General features: G+C 43.7%; 1 protein-coding gene and 1 non-coding gene across 6 annotated transcripts in view; both read right to left on the reverse strand.

Moving 5' to 3' along the window:
* Positions 1-19688, reverse strand: part of LATS2 (large tumor suppressor kinase 2) — an 88224-nt gene that overhangs the window by 53558 nt on the left and 14978 nt on the right. For 4 of the 5 annotated variants that reach the window (XM_031001397.3, XM_055360128.2, XM_031001400.3 and 1 more), the window contains exon 2: positions 18756-19303. In XM_031001397.3, coding sequence (XP_030857257.2) covers positions 18756-19097 — 342 coding nt within the window. In that variant the 5' untranslated portion in view covers positions 19098-19303. Of the gene's footprint in view, positions 1-18755; positions 19304-19688 lie in introns of those variants that run through there. The other variant, XM_055360129.2, reaches the window with a different exon arrangement.
* Positions 11624-11764, reverse strand: LOC115930503 (U4 spliceosomal RNA). Its single transcript, XR_004067134.2, has one exon. It is a non-coding gene; the product is annotated as a U4 spliceosomal RNA (small nuclear RNA).

A 19688-nucleotide genomic window follows, 5' to 3' on the forward strand; every position in this document is an offset into this window, starting at 1 on the left:
TCACCAATACTTAGTATTATCAGACCTTTATACTTTAGCCTTTCTAATGAGTATATAGTAGTATCTCATTGTGGTTTTAATTTGCATTTCTCTGATGATGAATGATGTTGCATCTTTTCATGTGTTTATTTGACATTCCTCTATATTTTTTGTGAAGTGTCTACTCAAATCTTTTGCCCATTTTTAAAGGTTTGCCTTTTTATTATTGAATTCTAGTTCTTTATATACTCCAAATGTGAGTCCATTGTCAGATATATGTATCAGTAATATTTTTTCTCATTCTGTGGATTGAGTTTTGTTGTTTTAATGTCCTCTGAAGAGTAAAGACTTTTCATTTTGTAAACATCCAATCTACCAGTTTTCCTTTTATGTCCCATGAATTTTGTGTTGGATCTAAGAGATCTTTGCCTTTCTCAAGGTTGCAAGATTTTATCCTATGCTTTTTTCCCCAAAGTTTTTAGCTGTTTTATATTTAGTTCTACAATCCATTTTGACTTAATTTTTGTGAATGGTGTGAGGTCAGAGTAAATGTTAATTTTGACTCATCAGGCTATCCAATTGTCTCAGCACCATTTGCTGAAAAAACAAACAAAAAACCTCAACCTCCGCCCTTTTCCTCATTGAATTTTCATGGTACTTGTGTTGAAAATCAATTGTAGTAAGTCCCATGTAAGTGTGGGTCTATTTTTTTACTCTGTTCCACTTACCTGTCTATCTAGTCTTATGCCAATGCCACACTGTCTTGCTTAGCTTTAGAGACTACCCACAATAGTCTAGTCCAAAGTCAGGTCTAGCAGTTTTGAAAGTAAGGTACTTTAAGGACTCTACCTGTGTTCTTTTTTAAAACATTGCTTTTGCTATTCTAGGTACTTTGCAGTGCCATATGAATTCACAATCAGCTTGTCAATTTCAATTAAAAAAAAATAAACCTGCTGAGATTGTATTTGGATTCTGCTGGATCCATAGATAACTGTGAGAACTGCCATCTTAACAGTATTGAGTCTTCTGATCTGTGAACATACTCTCTCCATTTATTTATTTATTTATTTTTTATTATTATTATACTTTATGTTTTAGGGTACATGTGCACAATGTGCCGGTTAGTTACATATGTATACATGTGCCATGCTGGTGTGCTGCACCCATTAACTCGTCATTTAGCAATAGGTATATCTCCTAATGCTATCCCTCCCCCTTCCCCCACCCCACAACAGTCCCCAGAGTGTGATGTTCCCCTTCCTGTGTCCATGTGTTCTCATTGTTCAATTCCCATCTATGAGTGAGAACATGCGGTGTTTGGTTTTTTGTCCTTGCGATAGTTTACTGAGAATGATGATTTCCAATTTCATCCATGTCCTTACAAAGGACATGAACTCATCATTTTTTATGGCTGCATAGTATTCCATGGTGTAATGTGCCACATTTTCTTAATCCAGTCTATCACTGTTGGACATTTGGGTTGGTTCCAAGTCTTTGCTATTGTGAATAGTGCCACAATAAACATACGTGTGGCATGTGTCTTTATAGCAGCATGATTTATAGTCCTTTGGGTACATACCCAGTAATTTATTTTGATATTTAATTTGATCAGCAATGCTTTGCAGTTTTAAGTGTACAGATCTTGCACATATTTTGTTAAATTTATCCCTAAGTATTTTGTATTTCTAAATACTACTGTAAATGAAACTGCATCTTAAATTTCAATTTTCTGGAGTCTCATTCTGTCACCAGGCTGGAGTGCAGTAGCGCGATCTTGACTCACTGCAACCTCCGCCTCCCGGGTTCAAGCAATTCTCCTGCCTCAACCTCCCAATTAGCTGGGATTACAGGCATGCACCACCACGCCCTGCTAATTTTTGTATTTTAGTAGAGACGGGATTTCACCATGTTGGCCAGGATGATCTCGATCTCTTGACCACCTTGTGATCCACCCGCCTTGGCCTCCCAAAGTACTGAGATTACAGGTGTGAGCCACCGCACCCGGCCAAATTTCAACTTTCAAGTGTTCATTGCTAGTTCACAAAAAAACTACTGATTTTTGCATACTGACCTTGTATCCTGTGACCATGCTAAATTATTAGAGGAAATTATTAGTTCTGGTAACTTTTAAAAATAGATTCCTTAAGGTTTTCTATAAAAAGGATCATGTCAAATGCAAATTGTTATACTTCTTTTCCAATCTGTGTACTTTTATTTCTTTTTTCTTTCCTTACTGCACTAGCTAGGACCTCCAACAGAAGATGAAAGAGGACATCACACTGTATTACTAATCTTAGAGGCAAGTTATTTGGTTTTTCACCATTACATGTTGATGTTACCTGCGGATTTTACAGAGGTGCCCCTCAGCAAGTTGAGGAAGTTGCCTTTTATTCCTAGTTTGGTGATAGTTTTTGGTACAAATGGCTGGTGGATTTTTCTGAAATGCTTACTCTATCTATTGAGATGATGAAATGGTTTTATTCTTTATTTTGTTGATATGATTAATTATATTGATTTTCTAATGTTTAACCTTGTATATCTGGGATATATCCCAGTTGATCCTGATGTATCATCTTCTTACCAAATGCCATTTACTAATATTTTGGTAAGGATGTTTGGATTTATATTGCATTTATAAAAGATATTGGAATGTCGGGTGCAGTGGCTCACGCCTGTAATCCCAGGACTTTGGGAGGCCAAGGCAGGCGTATCACGAAGTCAGGAGTTCGAGACCAGCCTGGCCAATATGGTGAAACCCCATTGCTACTAAAAATACAAAAATTAGCCGGGTGTGGCGGTGCACACCTGCAGTCCCAGCTACTCGGAAGGCTGAGGCAGGAGAATCACTTGAACCCGGGAGGCAGAGGTTGCAGTGAGCCAAGATTGCACCACTGCACTGTGGCCTGGGCAACAGAGCGACACTCTGTCTCAAAAAAGAAAAAAAAAAAAAAGATATTGGGGCTGGGCGTAGTGGCTCACGCCTGTAATCCCAGCACTTTGGGAGGCCAGGGTGGGTGGATCATGAGGTCAGGAGATGGCAGGCAGATCATCTGAGGTCAGGGGTTCAAGACCAGCCTGGCCAACATGGTGAAACCCTGTCTCTACTAAAAATACAAAACTTAGCAGGGCATGGTGGCATGCACCTGTAATCCCAGCTACTCAGGAGGCTGACTCAGGAGAATCGCTTGAACCTGGGAGGGGGAGGTTGGACTGAGCTGAGATTGAGTCACTGCACCCCAGCCTGGCAAAAGAGCTAGACTCTACTTCAAAAAAAAAAAAGGAAAAAAGAAATCCACCCCCATGGTCTAATCATCTCCCACCATGCCCTGCACCCTACCTCCAACACTGGGGATTACATTTCAACATGAAATCTGGGTGGGGACAAATATCCAAACTATATCAACAATCTACTTAAATGTTAATTTTGAGTTACACTAGAAAAGGAACTCTGCTGGCCGGGCGCGGTGGCTCACACCTGTAATCCCAGCACTTTGGGAGGCCGACACGGGTGGATCACGAGGTCAGGAGATCGAGACCATCCTGGCCAACACGGTGAAACCCCTTCTCTACTAAAAATACACAAAATTAGCCAGCCGTGGTGGCGGGCGCCTGTAGTCCCAGCTACTCGGGAGGCTGAGGCAGGAGAATGGCGTGAACCTGGGAGGCGGAGCTTGCAGCGAGCTGAGATCACGCCACTGCACTCCAGCCTGGGCGACAAGAGCGAGAGACTCCGTCTCAAAAAAAAAAGAAAAAGAACTCTACAATAATATATTTCCATTTAACTCCCCCAACTCATAGTATTGTATATCAGATCTATAGGTATGATAAACCTATCAATAAAGTATTGTTTTTACTTTAAAAATTGCTGTCTTTTAAAGAGATTACAAAAAAATAAAAAATAAATTAGTATTTTATACTTATTGATATCTACTGTTTCTAGTGCTCTTCATTCCTTCCTGTATATCCTTTAGCATTTTTCCCCCCATACCCCCACCCCTTTAGTATTTCTTTTAATATAGGTCCCCTGGTAACAAATTTTCTCAGATTTTTGTTCCCCCGGAAATGTCTTTACGACACTTTCATTTCAGAAAGACAGTTTTGCTAGATATAAAATTCTTGGTGTATTTTTTTCTTCAGCACTTTGTGTCATTTCAATATATGCAGCATTTATACTGTCTAATGAGAAGTCAGCTTTTAATCTTATCTTTCTTCTGTATGTAACATCATTTTTCTCTGGGTGCTTTCAAGATTTTGTCTTTATCTTTGGCTTTCATTAGCTTAAATATGATAGGCCTAGGAGTTGTTTCCTCTGTGTTCATCCTGCTCTTGGTTTATTAAGCTTCTTAGATCTGTACATGAATGCTTTTCACCACATTTGAGAAGTTTTTAGCTATTACTGTCTCAAATGTTTAGGTATTTCCTTTCTATTTGTCTTCTTGGATTCCAATTTCACATATACTGGACAACCTCATATCATCCCACAAGTCACTGAGATTTCTGTTCAATTTTTTTCTATGATTTTTGGATTGGGTAATTTCTACTAATTTATATTTCAGTTTACTGGTTCTTTCTATTGCCGTACCTAATGTTATGTTGAGACCATGTAGCCAATAAAAATTTTTTCACCTATTTTGCTTTTCAGTTTAGAGTTTCCATTTTTGTAGTTTCCATTTCTCTGTAAAGATTTCCTGTCTGGGGCTGGGTGTGGTGGCTCATGCCTGTAATTCCAGCACTTTGGGAAGTTGGGGAGGGGGAGCAGGGGATCACTTGAGCCTAGGAGTTCGAGACCAGCCTGGGCAAAATAGTGAGACCCTGTCTCTATAAAAAAGTTAAAAAGTGAGCTGAGCGTGGCGAAGTGTGCCTGTAGTCACAGCCACTTCAGAAGCTGAGATGGGAGGATTGCTTGAGCCCGGGAAGGCTGCAGTGAGCTGTGATGGCACCCACTGCACTCCGGCCTGGGTGACAGAGCAAGACCCCGACTAAAAAAAAATTTTCTGTCTGTGCATCACTAACCCTGTATTTTCTCTTAATTCTGACACATTTCCCTTTCATTGTCTGAATATATTTGTAATAGCTTCTTAAAAAATTGTTTAAAAAACTAACAAAATTTGTCATTTTAACCATTTCATGATAGCTATTTAAATTTGCTGTCTGCTAAAGCCAACATCTGGTTCCTCCTGGTGCTATTGACTGCCTTAGTTCCTAAGGGTTTCACTTTCCGTTTTCTTACCATGTGCAGTAATGATGGATAAAAACAATACTGTTGATAATACGTTGCAGCAACACTGCATTCTAATGGGTTAGGTACTCTGTTTTATAGGTAAGAGCTATGTGCTGCAATTTGACTAAATTCACATACAAACTGATTTCTACTCTGTTCTTATGGCTTACCACTTTTTATTTTATTTTTTGAGACAGAGTCTCGCTCTGTCACCCAGGTTGGAGTGCAATGGCACGATCTTGGCTCACTGCAACCTCTGCCTCCCCCGGGTTCAAGCAATTCTCCTGCCTGAGCCTCCTGAGTAGCTGGGATTACGGCGCCCACCACCATGTCTGGCTAATTTTTGTATTTTTAGTAGAGACGGGTTTTCGCCATGTTGGCCAGGCTGGTCTGGAACTCCTGGCCTCAAGCAATCGCCCACCTCAGCCTCCCAAAGTGCTGGGATTATAGGCGTGAGCCACTGCACCCAGACCTTTTTTTCGTTCTTTTTCAAGCCCATCAGCTATCATTAGTATTAGTGTATTTTATGTGTGGTCCAAGACAATTCTTCTTCTAATGTGGCCCAGGGAAAAGATCGGACACCCCTAAATAATCCCTAAGACCCTGAGAGGCCTACCATGGTTCCCTGGATGGTACCGACACAAATGGGAATTCAGAAAATAAAGAACTTAGCGGGCACTGGGATGAATGGCCGTAGAAGGCCACAAGGATGGGTCGTGGAAGTGGGACTTGAAGGGTGGACCACGGCTGGCTGGGGAATGCACTTCAGGGGGCGACAGCATGAGCAAACCCAGTGTGGGAGAAAACCTCATAGCCTGGTGGCAGGGGAGGTGCAGAGGGCAGACCCAACGAGAACAGGGAGGCTGGGCCGGTACAAGAAATAAGTGGAGATCAGATTGGAAGAGGATGGTGAAGACAGTGGTTACCAAGACACTTGCCATTCAGGAAAAGTCCACCGGGGGAATTACTGGGTCAGGGAGAATCCAGGTATAGTAGAGCAGGGTGTTAGCAGCAAAGACACTTAAGAGAAAAAAAAAAAAAAATAGCAGGCCACCGGAGAAAGTACTCATTAACAGAAAGACTGGAAGTGGAGCCTAGAGCCAAAGACAATGTAAGCTAGGAACCTTTGTTAGACCAGACCTGGTTGAGAAAGAAAGAGAAACAGGGAGGATGGGAGAGAATAGGGGGTAGAGGGGCGAGAGAACACACCTTCCTGGTGTAGAGGAAAGAATTTGGAAACTACCAAGGAAATCCTGAAAGGAGGAGTCAGCTGAGTCCCTGCTGACTTGGTTTCTCTTTCTACTGTCACCTCAGACAGAGAGGTAGAGATGTGCACGGGAAGACTGGAAACAAACACACCGAGTTCAATGCAGAAATACCCAGTCACAGGGTAGGGCTTCTTACTCTAACAGTTCCAGCCTAAAATGCCAGAAAAACAGTGGAAACACCAAAGCAGGAGAGTTGAATTAAGCCACTTGGCATGGAGAAGGTGACAGACACACACGGTATCGCTGAAGGCTCTTGTAAGTGTCTCCAAGGTTGACAGCCGGCACAGAGTACAATTTGTTCCACTACACTTGGCCACATTCTTGGGCCTACTAGATGCCAAATGCCACTAGCTTTACAACAGCTCTCTGCTGACTAAAAGCTTTTATAAGCCAAATGAAGTTGCTTCCAATTTACATTAAATGTGTACTTCTTGGCTGGAGAAATTTGTCACTGTTAATCATTTACTTTTGTACAAAACAACCTTTATTTCTATTACATGATTAATAATTCTTCTAATGTCATAACCACCCAAATATATATCAAAACCACAAGGACACACACATTCCACAAGTTTGAGCAAATCTTCTCCATGTGATTTCTGTGGGACAGGGGACCAGTCGCACCCAGGCTGGTAGGACAACGATCTTATTATTAAGTAAAGCACGTCACAGCACCAGAAAGCCCAGCTCTCCAGCAACTTCACAAGTTTCTGAGCACTAATGACACATGGCATTGAGGTCAGACTGCCACCTCTGCATACCAACCACGGGCCAGTTACTTTACAATCTTTCTGGTCAGCGGGACAACTCATAACATAGGGGCAATTATCATCCCAAGTGTGTGGATGAGGACTCCTGAGGCTCAGAAGGTGCATGGTATGCCCTGGTTGACACAGCCAAGGTGACACATGGCTACACTATGGCTTTCTAACCAAGGTCCAGCTTCCCTTTCTTCCTTACTGACAGTGCCCAATTGCATTGGGGTGGCCATGTGCCCAGCTGAAGTACACATTTCCAAGGCTGCTTAAACCCCCATGACCAAGTAACTGGGTCCTGACTGGGGAGGTGTTGGGGAAGCTCCTTGACAAAAGAACCAGAGCCAGAGCCGGCGCGTCCTTCCCTGGCTCAGACCTGGAACACCACTGCAGAGGTGCCGTCTGGTGCACGCCAAGACGGAGTCACTTGCTAAGGGTGGCAGAGAGAGAGAGAAGGTGCCTATTCCTGATGACACTGTGGACTGCCGTGCCACCACAGCCTGCTCATCTTCAGCATCCTTCTTACTCTGCCTCTGGGGGTTAGGCCTCTGCAGTGGGATCAGCTACCTGTAGCTTGATTTAGTGCTTGTCTGCTTCTGACACCTGGGGCCGCTGCTGAGCCTACACAGCTAGGCTCGTTGCTGGGGGAGGATACAGAGGGGAGAAGAATTTCCTGCCGTTTCCCACAGTACAGGAAAGTCATCAGGAACTCTTAGGAAAAAAAAGGCATCCGCTAACAAATAAGTCAATTATAGAAGAATACAAATTGTAAAAATTTAACTATGAAAAAAATCTCCCTTCTAAATACACTACTACAAAATATATCTAAGATGGGGCTGAGCACAGTGGTTCATGCCTGTAATCCCAACACTTTGGTAGGCCAGGGGCGGGAGGATCACTTGAGGCCAGGAGTTTCAGACCAGCCCGAGAAACACAGCAAGACTCCATCCCTATTGACAAGAACAAACCAAACAAAACCAAAACAAAACAAAAAAGCAAGAAAAGAAATCTAAAACGAGTAAAACCTAATATATAAAAAATTGCATGATGAATGTGGCTTTAATTCAAGAGCTATGAATTTCTGGCAAGTAAATTTTAAGGCCAAAATAAAGAGAAGCTGGGTAGTGACTATGATAATGGATGTGGCATTTTTTTTTAAATTTTGAAATTCATCATAACCCTATTAAAAATAGTTCTAAAAGAGAGCATTGTTAAATGCCATAAAACATTCTATTTCCTTGTTGGTTTTTCCCCTATTTACATCCTTGTTGGTTTTCTCTATTTACATCCACAAATGGTTTGGCAATGACAGAAACTGTTTAAATGAAGCCCCCACACAGAATTGCATGCAGACTGGAGACCCAGAACTCGGAGCCCCTCTCCCAGGGCCCCATCCATCAAGCCAGGCAAAATTGGGGTTCCAGGCAACAAAAACCATCAATCTAGACTGTACACGAGTTCCCGCCTAGATCTCTACAACCACATGACAGCAAATAATCTCAGCAGTAAACGTTCGGTGTGACACAACAGGCATTAAGTGAACGCTATTTATGATCTCCAATATTTTTGACATTATAGCCCACATAAAAAATGCTAATATCTGTACCGCACACTGGGATAGAAGAGCAGGTTGCTCGCAGTGGAGGGACCCAGCTCCCAAAGGGCTGCAGGGACCAACACCACAGCACACAAGTAGCCAGTGATTCCTAGAGCCCACCTAGGACCTGCGCCACTCACAAAGGTAAGTCATTCAGGGAGCAGAGAAAAGGCATTTCCTCAAAAGCCCCCTCCCCCTTTTTTCGGGGAACAGAGTCTTGCTCTGTCGCCCAGGCTGGAGTGCAGTGGCACGATCTTGGCTCACTGCATCCTCTGCTTCCCAGGTTCAAGTGATTCTCGTGCCTCAGCCTCCTGAGGAGCTGGGACTACAAGCGTGTGCCACCACACCTGGATAATTTTTGTATTTTTAATAGACGGGTTTCACCATGTTGGCCAGAGTGGTCTCGAACACCCGACCTCGGATGATCCACCCCCCTCAGCCTCCCGAAGTGCTGGGATTACAGGCGTGAGCCACCGCACCTGGCTTAATTTTTCTATTTTTAGTAGAGACAGGGTTTCATCATGTTGGCCAGGCTATTATCAAACTCCTGACCTTACAAGATCCATCCACCTCAACCTCCCAAAGGGCTGGGATTACAGGTGTGAGCCACTGTGCCTGGCCAAAAGCCCATTTTAACAGGAAAGTGGGTCCAGTCTCAGGCACTTAATAAGAGCCTCCCCACCCACCGCCAAAATGAGAGCTTTCTAGTACTTAAAAGTAGAGAACTATTACCACTTTCTATTATCACACACATCCATTACTGCAATTAAGAACACAAAGCCCAGCCCTTGCGGTGGCTCACGCCTTTAATCCCAGCAGTTTGGGAGGCCGAGGTGGGTAGATCACGAGGTCAGGAGTTCAAGACCAGACTCGCCAACATGGTGAAACCCCCGTCTCTACTAAAAATACAAAAATTAGCCTGGCATGGTGGTGCGTGCCTGTAATCCCAGCTACTCAGGAGGCTGAAGCAGGAGAATTGCTTGAACCTGGGACACGGAGGTTACAGTGAGCCAAGATGGCACCACTGCACTCCAGCCTGGGCGACAGAGCAAAACTCCGTCTCAAAACAACAACAACAACAAAAAACAACAACAAAAAAGCCAACTATTAAACTGACAGTTGCTTCTAGTTTTTAGTAGTAGTAGTGATAATATTCATCGTTAGCAGGGTTGGAAGTATAAATTCAATTGAATGATTTTTAAAAACCCACTTGGCAATACAAATAAGAATGGTAAAAATGCTCTCAACATTTACGCTAGTAATTCCATTCCTAAAATGTATTCTAAGGAAGTCAGTAATATCCATAAGAAGGTGTGTAGAAGAATGTTCATGACCAGCTCTTTACAATAAATTATGGGACATCTATTTGAACAATGGAATACAATGCAGATGTTAAAAATCATATTTTAGGACCGGGTGTGGTGGCTCAGGCCTGTAATCTCAGCACTCCGGGAGGCCAAGGCAGGTGGATCACCTGAGGTCAGGAGTTCAAGACCAGCCTGGCCAACATGGTGAAACCCCATCTCTACAAAAATACAAAAATTAGCCAGGCATGATGGTGGGTGCCTGTAATTCCAGCTACTCAGGAGGCTGACGGGGGAGAATCCCTTGAACCCCAGAGGGGGAGGTTGCAGTAAGCCAGATCATGCCATTGCATTCCAGCCTGGGCAACACAGCAAGACTCCATCACAAAAATAATAATAATTTTAAAAATCATATTTTAAAAGACTATTCAATGGAATGAAAATGTTTATGATGTAATGCTTGTCTCTGTGCTTCTCTGTTAGGTGTTTTTGAGAGCTTGCACAGTTCTGGGTCTTAGAAAGTCGCGACTAGAACAAAGCCACTGTCTCACAGACCTTAAAATCTACACAGGGAGACGCACAAACTACTTAACAGCAGATTCTGATAAACACTGAGGGAGAAAATTATGGTGTCATGGGAGAGAACGAGGGACCTAATTTTGACTGGGGGCTCAGAAAAGGCTTTTCTGAATCACAGACCCAAAGATGAGCCCTGAGGGAGAAGTGGGCCTGGTCCCGCAGCAGGGCCAGCACTGGGCAGCCTGAGAGACCGGCAGAGTGGGCAGGGCCAGGGTGGTCAGGGCCAGGGTGGGCCTGCCAGCAGCTGGGATCCTGCAGCTACAGGTGGGTCCTGTCCGCCAACTCCCAGGCACCATCCTGAGGCCAGAGAAAAAGTTTCCAGAAGGGAAATGACAGAATCTTCCCTTTTCAGAATGAGGGGGGCCAGACACGGTGGCCCACGTTTGTAGTCCCAGCTACTTGGGTGGACCGCTTGAGCCCAGGAGGTCAAGGCTGCAGTAAGCCATGATCATGCCACTGCACTCCAGTCTGGGTGACAAAGCAAGACCCTGTCTCAAAAACCAAAACGAAACAAATCAGACTGAGGAGGGTACTGTGCAGGGAAGGCCGGAGAAAGACGCAGAAGGGGCAGCCAGGAGCCACCAAGATCCCAGGAGCAAAGGTGGAGCCTGTACCGGGGGCAGGAGAGGCCAGTGCATGAGGTGCTTCCGAGGAGAACTGACTGGGGTGATCTGATGGGCCACAGGACCTCAATTCTGTTACATAAAAAGTGTGTGTGTGGTATATGTATTATATAGTTTAATATATAATTCCATCTTTTTTTTTTTTAATTTAAAAAAATAGACAGGGTCTTGCTGTTGCCCAGGCTGGCCTTGAACTTATAAGCTCAAGCAATCCTCCTGCCTCAGCCGACCAGACTGTTGAGATTACAGGTGTGAGTCACTGCACCCCACCTATTTTATCTCTCTTTTTCTTTTCAGTCTCTGTAGAGACTGTCAAAAATCGCCAGTGCTGACTACATTTCAAGTTGTTATGGTGGGGTATTGGAAAGTTTCAAATTAGCAATACTCGCACCTTGGATATAAACCTCATTGGCTATGATACTGCCACTGTGCAAAGCTTTATATATTTTTGTAATTAGAAAAAAGTTGTGCAGTTTTATACCAACATGTTAACAGCAGTCTTACCAGGCGGCCGAGGCAGGCGGATCACCTGAGGTCAGGAGTTCCAGACCAGCCTGACCATCATGGAGAAACCCCGTCTCTATTAAAAATACAAAAAAATTAGCCGGGTGTGGTGGCGCATGCCTGTAATCCTGGCTCCTCGGGAGGCTGAGGCATGGCGGATTGCTTGAACCCGGGAGGCGGAGGTTGCAATGAGCTGAGATCGCCCCACTGCACTCCAGCTTAGGCACAGAGCGAGATTTCATCTCAAGAAAACAAAAACAAAAACTAGGAGCAAGGCTTAAGGGGTGAGGGGATTATGACACAGAGGTGTATGCTTTGCTTGTGTCTTGTCAAAGTAATTTAAATTCCTACATTAAAAAGGTATGTGCTGTGCCTTCTGGAAGAGCCACATTTAATTTGAAAGCCATTAAGAAAAAAAAAAGGGGAAAAGACAAGGAACTGCTACACCCAAAAGCCATTGTAATACAATTTCCTGTTACATGACCGACATTCCTAAACTTAAGTGTTTCTTTCTTCCTTCTCCTCTTATTAATATTTCAGCACGAGTGTTCAGTAACACCAAACGGTGGTTCCCTTTCAAGAGGAAGTGAGAAAGAGGAAATGTACATGTTATCTAAATTCCTTTTATCTTTTTCATTAGCAAAATATCTTTAGTACAATGAAGCAATCCTGTGGCAGGATCTTGTCACCAAGACAAAGGGCTGGGAGATTAGTGTTACCATTTCTCTATAGCTTTTTTGGTGATGCATATTGTTAGAATTAAGCCAAATAAATATCCCGAGGAGATCTGCATTTCTGGTTAGCATCTTTTCCAGTGTCTGACAACTGAGGTGAGGGTTTTGGCTGGACTAGTACACAGAACTTTCACTGGTGAGCAAGCACTGATTGAGCACATGCTCTGCAACATGGGAGGCCTTGTGGGCACAGAGGGATAAACTCCCAAGATCCAGGCCTCCAGAGACACCGCCTAAGACAGGGAAAGCAAGACGGGAACATGACAATCTGCCAACACAATGCCCAATGCATGGAGCATCCTTGGGGTTAGAAACAAATTTCTGAGGCCAGGCAAGGCAGCTCACACCTGTAATCCCAGCACTTTAGGAAGCTGAGGGTGAGTGGATCCCCTGAGGTCAGGAGTTCGAGACCAACCTGACCAACATAGTGAAATCCCATCTCTACTAAAAATACAAAATTAGCTGGGTGTGGTGGCGCATGCCTGTAATCCCAGCTACTTGGGAGGCTGAGGCAGGAGAATCACTTGAATCCGGAAGGCGGAGGTTGCAGTAAGCCGAGATAGCGCCATTGTATTCCAGCCTGGGCAATAAGAGCAAAACTCCATCTCAAAAAAAAAAAAAAAAAAGAAAGAAAAGAAATTTCTGACCAGGCATGGTGGCCCACACCAGTAATCCCAGCACTTTGGGAGGCTGAGGCAGGCGTATCGCTTCAGACTAGGAGTTCAAGACCACCCTGGGCAACATGGTGAAACCCCGTCTCTACAAAAAATAGAAAAATTAGCCAGATATGGTGATGTGCACCTGTGGTCTCAGTTACTTTGGAGGTTGAGGCGGAGAATTGCTTGAGCCCAGGTCAAGGCTACAGTGAGCCGAGATTGCACCACTGCACTACAGCCTGGGCGACAGACCTTCTCTCAAAAAAAAAAAAAAAAAAGAAAGAAATGTCTTTGCTGTGGAAGTTTGAATAGGAACAGCTCGATCTAGGTGGAAGAACCAGGAAGAGCCTGTGTAAAAAGGAATCTGAGTGGAATCACAGCAGATACTAGAATCCAGATAGGTGGTGATACTTCCAACCAACGAAATCATATGTCAGAGGTCTCTCTGTAAGCAAGGAGACCCAAAGTAAGCAAGCGGGAAGAGCTGTCTGGGAGGCCATGCTGTGTGGCTGAGACACTGCAGAGAGCTCCTCTGTAGAGGGGAGCATGTGGGGAGGATAAGACCAGGGTCTGGGAGGCCCCGGAAGCTGCAGCAGAGCCAAGGTGGAAGTCAGGCTGACCAGCTGCCAGGGATGTGGGGGGCAGCCATGTATGGATGCCCAGGGAATGAGAGGAGGGGAGAGGGACCCTGATAAACTCCATGCCCCATAGACATGAGGGAAAGGAGAAGCAACCCCTATGAGGGTGGAAATGAGAAAAGAATTCTTATCTGAGGAATCTGAGTCCTTTTAAATTATTAGGCCCAGAGAGACATTAAACTGAGAGATCACATTCTACTTCCCCCTTGAGGCATGTGTTCACCTTTTTTTTTTCCTGAGGCAGAGTCTCCCTCTGTTGCCCAGGCTGGAGTACAGTGGCGCGATCTCGGCTCACTGCAAGCTCCACCTTCCGGGTTCACACCATTCTCCTGCCTCAGCCTCCAGAGTAGCTGGGACTACAGGCGCCTGCCACCACGCCCGGCTAATTTTTTGTATTTTTAGTACAGACAGGGTTTCACCATGTTAGCCAGGAATGGTCTCGACCTCCTGACCTCATGATCTGCCCGCCTCGGCCTCCCAAAGTGCTGGGATTACAGGTGTGAGCCACCGCGCCTGGCCCACTCCCTTTTCTTATTAAGCAGATGGCCCCTGATTCACTGAGAGGCTGGTGTGGCCACTGTTCTCAGGAAGGCTGCCTCTCAGTGCACATCCTGACCACTGGCTGTCTTCTTTATGCCCTTCCTTATCTGATCTAACATAATCAGTTTATCAGTTTGTTTATTTACATTTCTTCCCTACCCTCATTCCATTAAAGTTTTAAATCACTTAAACATGATAAAGTGGGGGGAAAGAACTGGATTAATCAGGATTAGGAAATTACAGCTGACACAATATTCAGGACCAGGAAAATGTATCAATGCTGAGCCACAGACTGGGCACCCCTCAGCAGATCAGAGGGAGGATGGACAGGCAGGATACAGGTCGTCCACAGAGAAAAAGCACATGCCAGTTTCTCAAGGAAAGCAGAACCCTTTCCTAGCACTCGCATCCAAACAAAGTTCTCACATAAGTCTTCCTAGAGGGGACACCATGTGATAAAGTGCTTTGCTATTCTAAGGGGTCCAGGGGCCATGGGCCTCCCCTGGGAGTCACTGAATTGGAACCTCACTCTCACAGGACTCATAGGCACCATCCTGAGTGCTATAATTAAGAACAGTGAGTGCAGTGAGCTGACGACACCCCCACCTACCCACACCATGCAGATGTTCCCCCTATAACCCACTGCAACCAGAGAGAAAACAAGTCCCAGGCTTCCGCAGAACAGAAATATTTTGCATATTTAAATGCAAACTTAAATGATCACTTATGCCAATAACTATCCAATGCTCAAAATATGATACTCATAACCAAAAAACTTACCTTTCCAATTCCTTAAACCTATATTTAAAGAGCAGCTCCTCCCATAAGAAATATTAATCTAGTGGCCTAGTTTTTTTCTACAGGAATTTTTGTAAGTTTTCAGTAATTTATGTGCAAAAGACTAATAAACATATCATTTGACATACACATTATATCCTTACACAGAAAATACCCTTAAGTCTTTTACTTTTTCCAGAAATTTCCATTTTGAAGTATTTTAATTAAAAATATACCCAAACATGCTAGTTACATGGGTGGGTTTAATATGCAAAAATTCACTATGCTGTGTGCTTAGAAATTGTGCACTTTTAAAGTAAATTTTACTTTAATTAAAAGTTAAGGATGGGTGTGGTGGCTTGAACTTATGATTCCAGCACTTTCGGAGGTTAAGGCCGCTTGAGTCCGGAAGTTCCAGTCCAGCCTGGGTAACATAGTGAGATGCCATCTCTAGAAAAAATTTTGAAAACTGGCCAGACGTGGTGGCACACCTGTAGTCCCAGCTACTTCGGAGGCTGAGGTAGGAGGATTGCTTGAGCCTGGAAGGTCGAGGCTGCAGTGAGCACTGACCTCACCACCACACTCCAGACTGTACAACAGAGCAAAACCCTCTTAAACAGACAAAACAGTAGGAGTGGCTGGGCATGGTAACTCACGCCTGTAATCCCAGCACTTTGGGAGGCCGAAGAGGGCGGATCACAAGGTCAGGAGATTGAGTCCATCCTGGCTAACACGAAACCCGTCTCTACTAAAAATACAAAAAATTAGCCGGGCGTGGTGGTGGGTGCCTGTAATCCCAGCTACTCAGGAGGCTGAGGCAGGAGAATTGCTTGAACCTGGGAGGCAGAAGTTGCAGTGAGCTGAGATCGTGCCACTGCACTCCAGCCTGGGCCACACAGCGAGACTCCGTCTCAAAAAAAAACAAAAAACAAAAAACAGTAGGAGTGAAAGGGGTAAAGCTGCAACAATAAGAACTCTCGGACAGACGTGGTGACGCACGCCTGTAATCCCAGCACCTTGGGAGGCCCAACGAAGCAGGCAGATCACTTGAGGTCAGGAGTTTGAGACCAGCCTAGCCAACATAGTGAAACCCCGTCTCTGCTAAAAATACAAAAATTAGCCAGGCGTGGTGTTGCGTGCCTGTAATCGCAGCTACATGGGAGGCTGAGGCAGGAGAATCGCTTGAACCCAGGAGCCCAGGTTGCAGTGAGCCAAGATGACGCCACCACACTCCAGCCTGGGCAACAGAGCAAGACACCGTCTAAAAAAAGAAAAGAACTCTATTATACTGAATTCAAATCATCTTTTTAACAAACTGATGCATACAACTCTAAAGGTACTGTTATCTTTTTCTCTCTTATTATTTGGGTTCACATAATGACTTTCCTACCTGAATTTTCTGAAAGCAAATGCATTTTTTATCTAGGCCAAGAAAAGTGTGAGTTGGAGGGGAAAGGTGGAGGCACAGCTGTTTTAAGTTATAAAGTAACACCACACACCAAACTGAATGAATTATTTCAAGGGCATTAAATATGGTAAATGGAGGCCTTTCTGCTAGCAATTAACATAAATTAAATGCTGATGGAAACTTCATCGGTGTCATGATCCTTACTTTTATTGTATTTGTGTGTTTCTGTATTGGAAACAGCACTGGCTTTATTACTTCTTGCACTATAATTATCACTAATGGATTTTACCCTAATAAGATCCCACCTGTATTTGGGATTATTTGCTTGACTTGTTTCTTTTTCTCACAGCTGAAACACAACTGCAAAGAACACAGGGGCTTGGCTTGCCTCCTTTGTCTGCAAGTGATTTACAGGACAAGATTTTAAGCTCTGCTGTTGGCCTGAAAGTTTCTCTGCAGTCTTACTCCAGATTTCCCCAGGACTGCTCCTTCCCTACTTTCAAAACTGCTGGGTTCTGTACGTCAAGGGATAATGCTTGGCAGCATATTTAACTTCATGCTTTCACAATGAGAATGGCTGTGCCTTTGCTGTCAGCTTCACTGCTGAAACACTGCACCACATTACTCACAACCCTGTGCTTTATCAAAGCAGCTCGACATAACAATCCTCACTATATACAAGTTAATCCCAGTATGGCCCAAATTATCAAGGAAGCCCTCTACAAAACAGCAGGATTCATTTCACAAACATCTCCTCTTAGAAATGTAAATTCTCTATTTAAGGTCTATGGTAATAAACTACAAGAGGATTGAGAGTGGTTTTGGAAATAACAAATAACACTGTTAGCCTTTTCCTATGACTGCAACACCAGGAGTATGTAATTAGGTTATTTCTAAGAAACCAGAAGTGCTCGGACCATTCTGATGTGCTTTGAGCATGAAATCTTACTACTTTTCCAAGGTACCAAAAATACTTAGCTTATTTCCGCTTCATGCAACTGTAATTTTTAAGATGACAGATTGTAATAAAGCACTGGCTTTCATGAATTATTTCATAATGCAATTATGTTTTACTTGTTACATTTCACTAATTACATTTTTACCTGGTTGGACACTAGTTCCATTTTATATGGTCCTGTCCCTCAATTTGGATTGTGTTCAGGTATACGAATTGCTAAGAGATCATAAATGTATGGCTATGAGGTGTAGGGGTGTGTGTGTGTCTGTGTTTTCAATAGAGATAGGGTCTCGCTCAGCTAACCAGGCTTGGAGTGCAGTGGCTATCATAGCTCACTGCAGCCTCAAACTCCTAGGCTCAAGCGATCCCTCCTGCCTCAGCATCCCATGTAGTTGGGACTACAGGTGCACACCACCACATCCAGCTTTTTATTTTTTGTAGAGATGGGGAGTCTCGCTATGTTGTCCAGGCTGATCTCAAACTCCTGGCCTCAAGTGATCTTCTTGCCTGGCCTCCCAAAGTGCTGGGATTACAGGCATGAGCCACCACACTCATCTCTGTAAGCTGTGTATTAATGTATAACTGGTGCCACCTCCACTAATGTATCCTTTAATCCTAAACAACTGAAAAGTGAGACTGTGTTGCCACAATTTTGACGATTTCTCAAGCTTTTTCTTTCTAGTTTTTCCCATTTCCTGAACATGTTAATAGTTACACCCCCTGTAACAGCATATACACTAATTTTTAAATAGGAGAAAACCGAGTCAGAGAATAGCCAATGCATGTTGCTCAACCCTCCCATTTCTAGAAAAAAAAAATGCACAAACCAAAACAAGAAAAGGGAAGCCAGTCTCCTTCCACGATAGCTCAGAATAACCCGAATAAACACCAAAAAAAGGGGCTAAGCACGAAAGCCCTTTTCATCTCCACAAGAACAGATCAGAAAATACACATTACAATTTCAGGAGACCTCAGCAACTTCTGGAACTTGCCTGAAAAGGAAAAGCAGCTCAAAAGACCATTTTAGAGAGAAGGTAGAGAACCTTCAATTGTGAGTTCAATTATGTGTTAAAAGGGCCTTGGGTTTTTAACCTAGAAACACTTGTATAAGTAGTAACCAATTCAAAGCCTTCAAGTAGTTGCCAAACCATTCTGACTGCCCCAGCTGTCCCATAGCTGCCTCTGCACATGGCCCTGCAGAGGTCTGTACCCACCTGGTCGCATCCTGCATTCACCAGTTCCTGCAGCATTTGCCGGTTCACTTCTGCAGCTGCAGAGGTGCCCGATTCATTAGCAAAAGGCAACAAGGAATATCTGATTTCCCTCAAGGCTTTCTGATAAGGTCCGAACTTTGGGGTGGCTCTCATCTGCTGCTGCTGCCTGGTAGCATCTTTGCTCCCCAGGACTTTGGCATCCAGGGAAGTGTCACTGTTTGGTCCTGCGGGTAGCCCCTGAACCGAAGACTTGGATGGCTGCTTTAACCCCTCACGAATCTCTTGCAGTCGCTGCCGGCTATTTCCAGAATAAGTCGTGGCAGGAAAAGTCTTTGGCCTCATTGTTAGTCCAGTTTCCTTTTACCATAAATACAATCTTCTTAAAGTGTTTTATTATTTAAAAAAAAAAAAACTGTCAATAGTATCAGTTTGTTGTAAACATACTTTCAAAATAATTTCCTTTTGAAAATGTTCCTTCCTTCCATTTTTGTAGTTCCTATAGAGAACCTAAAATTTTCCAAAGTCTTCATTTTGAAGATTATCACTCTCTGAAAAAGAAAATAAATGGGAGAGAAATGTTCATTTGTCATTTTCACGCAACGTTAATGCTACTTTTCAGAAATAAACAGTGATCGTGGAAATATACCGCTTGGAAAGAAAAGAAAGAACGCATCACCTCTCAGAAATGACAAAAATACTGTTCAACCATGGTTAGAGCACATGACATCTACGGCTGTCCCAAAATGTTTCCTGTAATACGTAATCTGCAATAAAGTAAATTGCTATAAATATTCAACTCAGGGCAAGAACAGTAGTATTAACAACTGACAGCTCATTTAAAATACTTCATTATAATAAAATTTTATTTTGAAACCCACAGCTTGAGGAGTATTTAAATTTTCTACATGGGATCTTGGATTTCTGGCTTGTTCC

Source organism: Gorilla gorilla, chromosome 14 (genome assembly GCF_029281585.2).
Source record: "Gorilla gorilla gorilla isolate KB3781 chromosome 14, NHGRI_mGorGor1-v2.1_pri, whole genome shotgun sequence".
Classification (NCBI taxonomy): domain Eukaryota; kingdom Metazoa; phylum Chordata; class Mammalia; order Primates; family Hominidae; genus Gorilla; species Gorilla gorilla.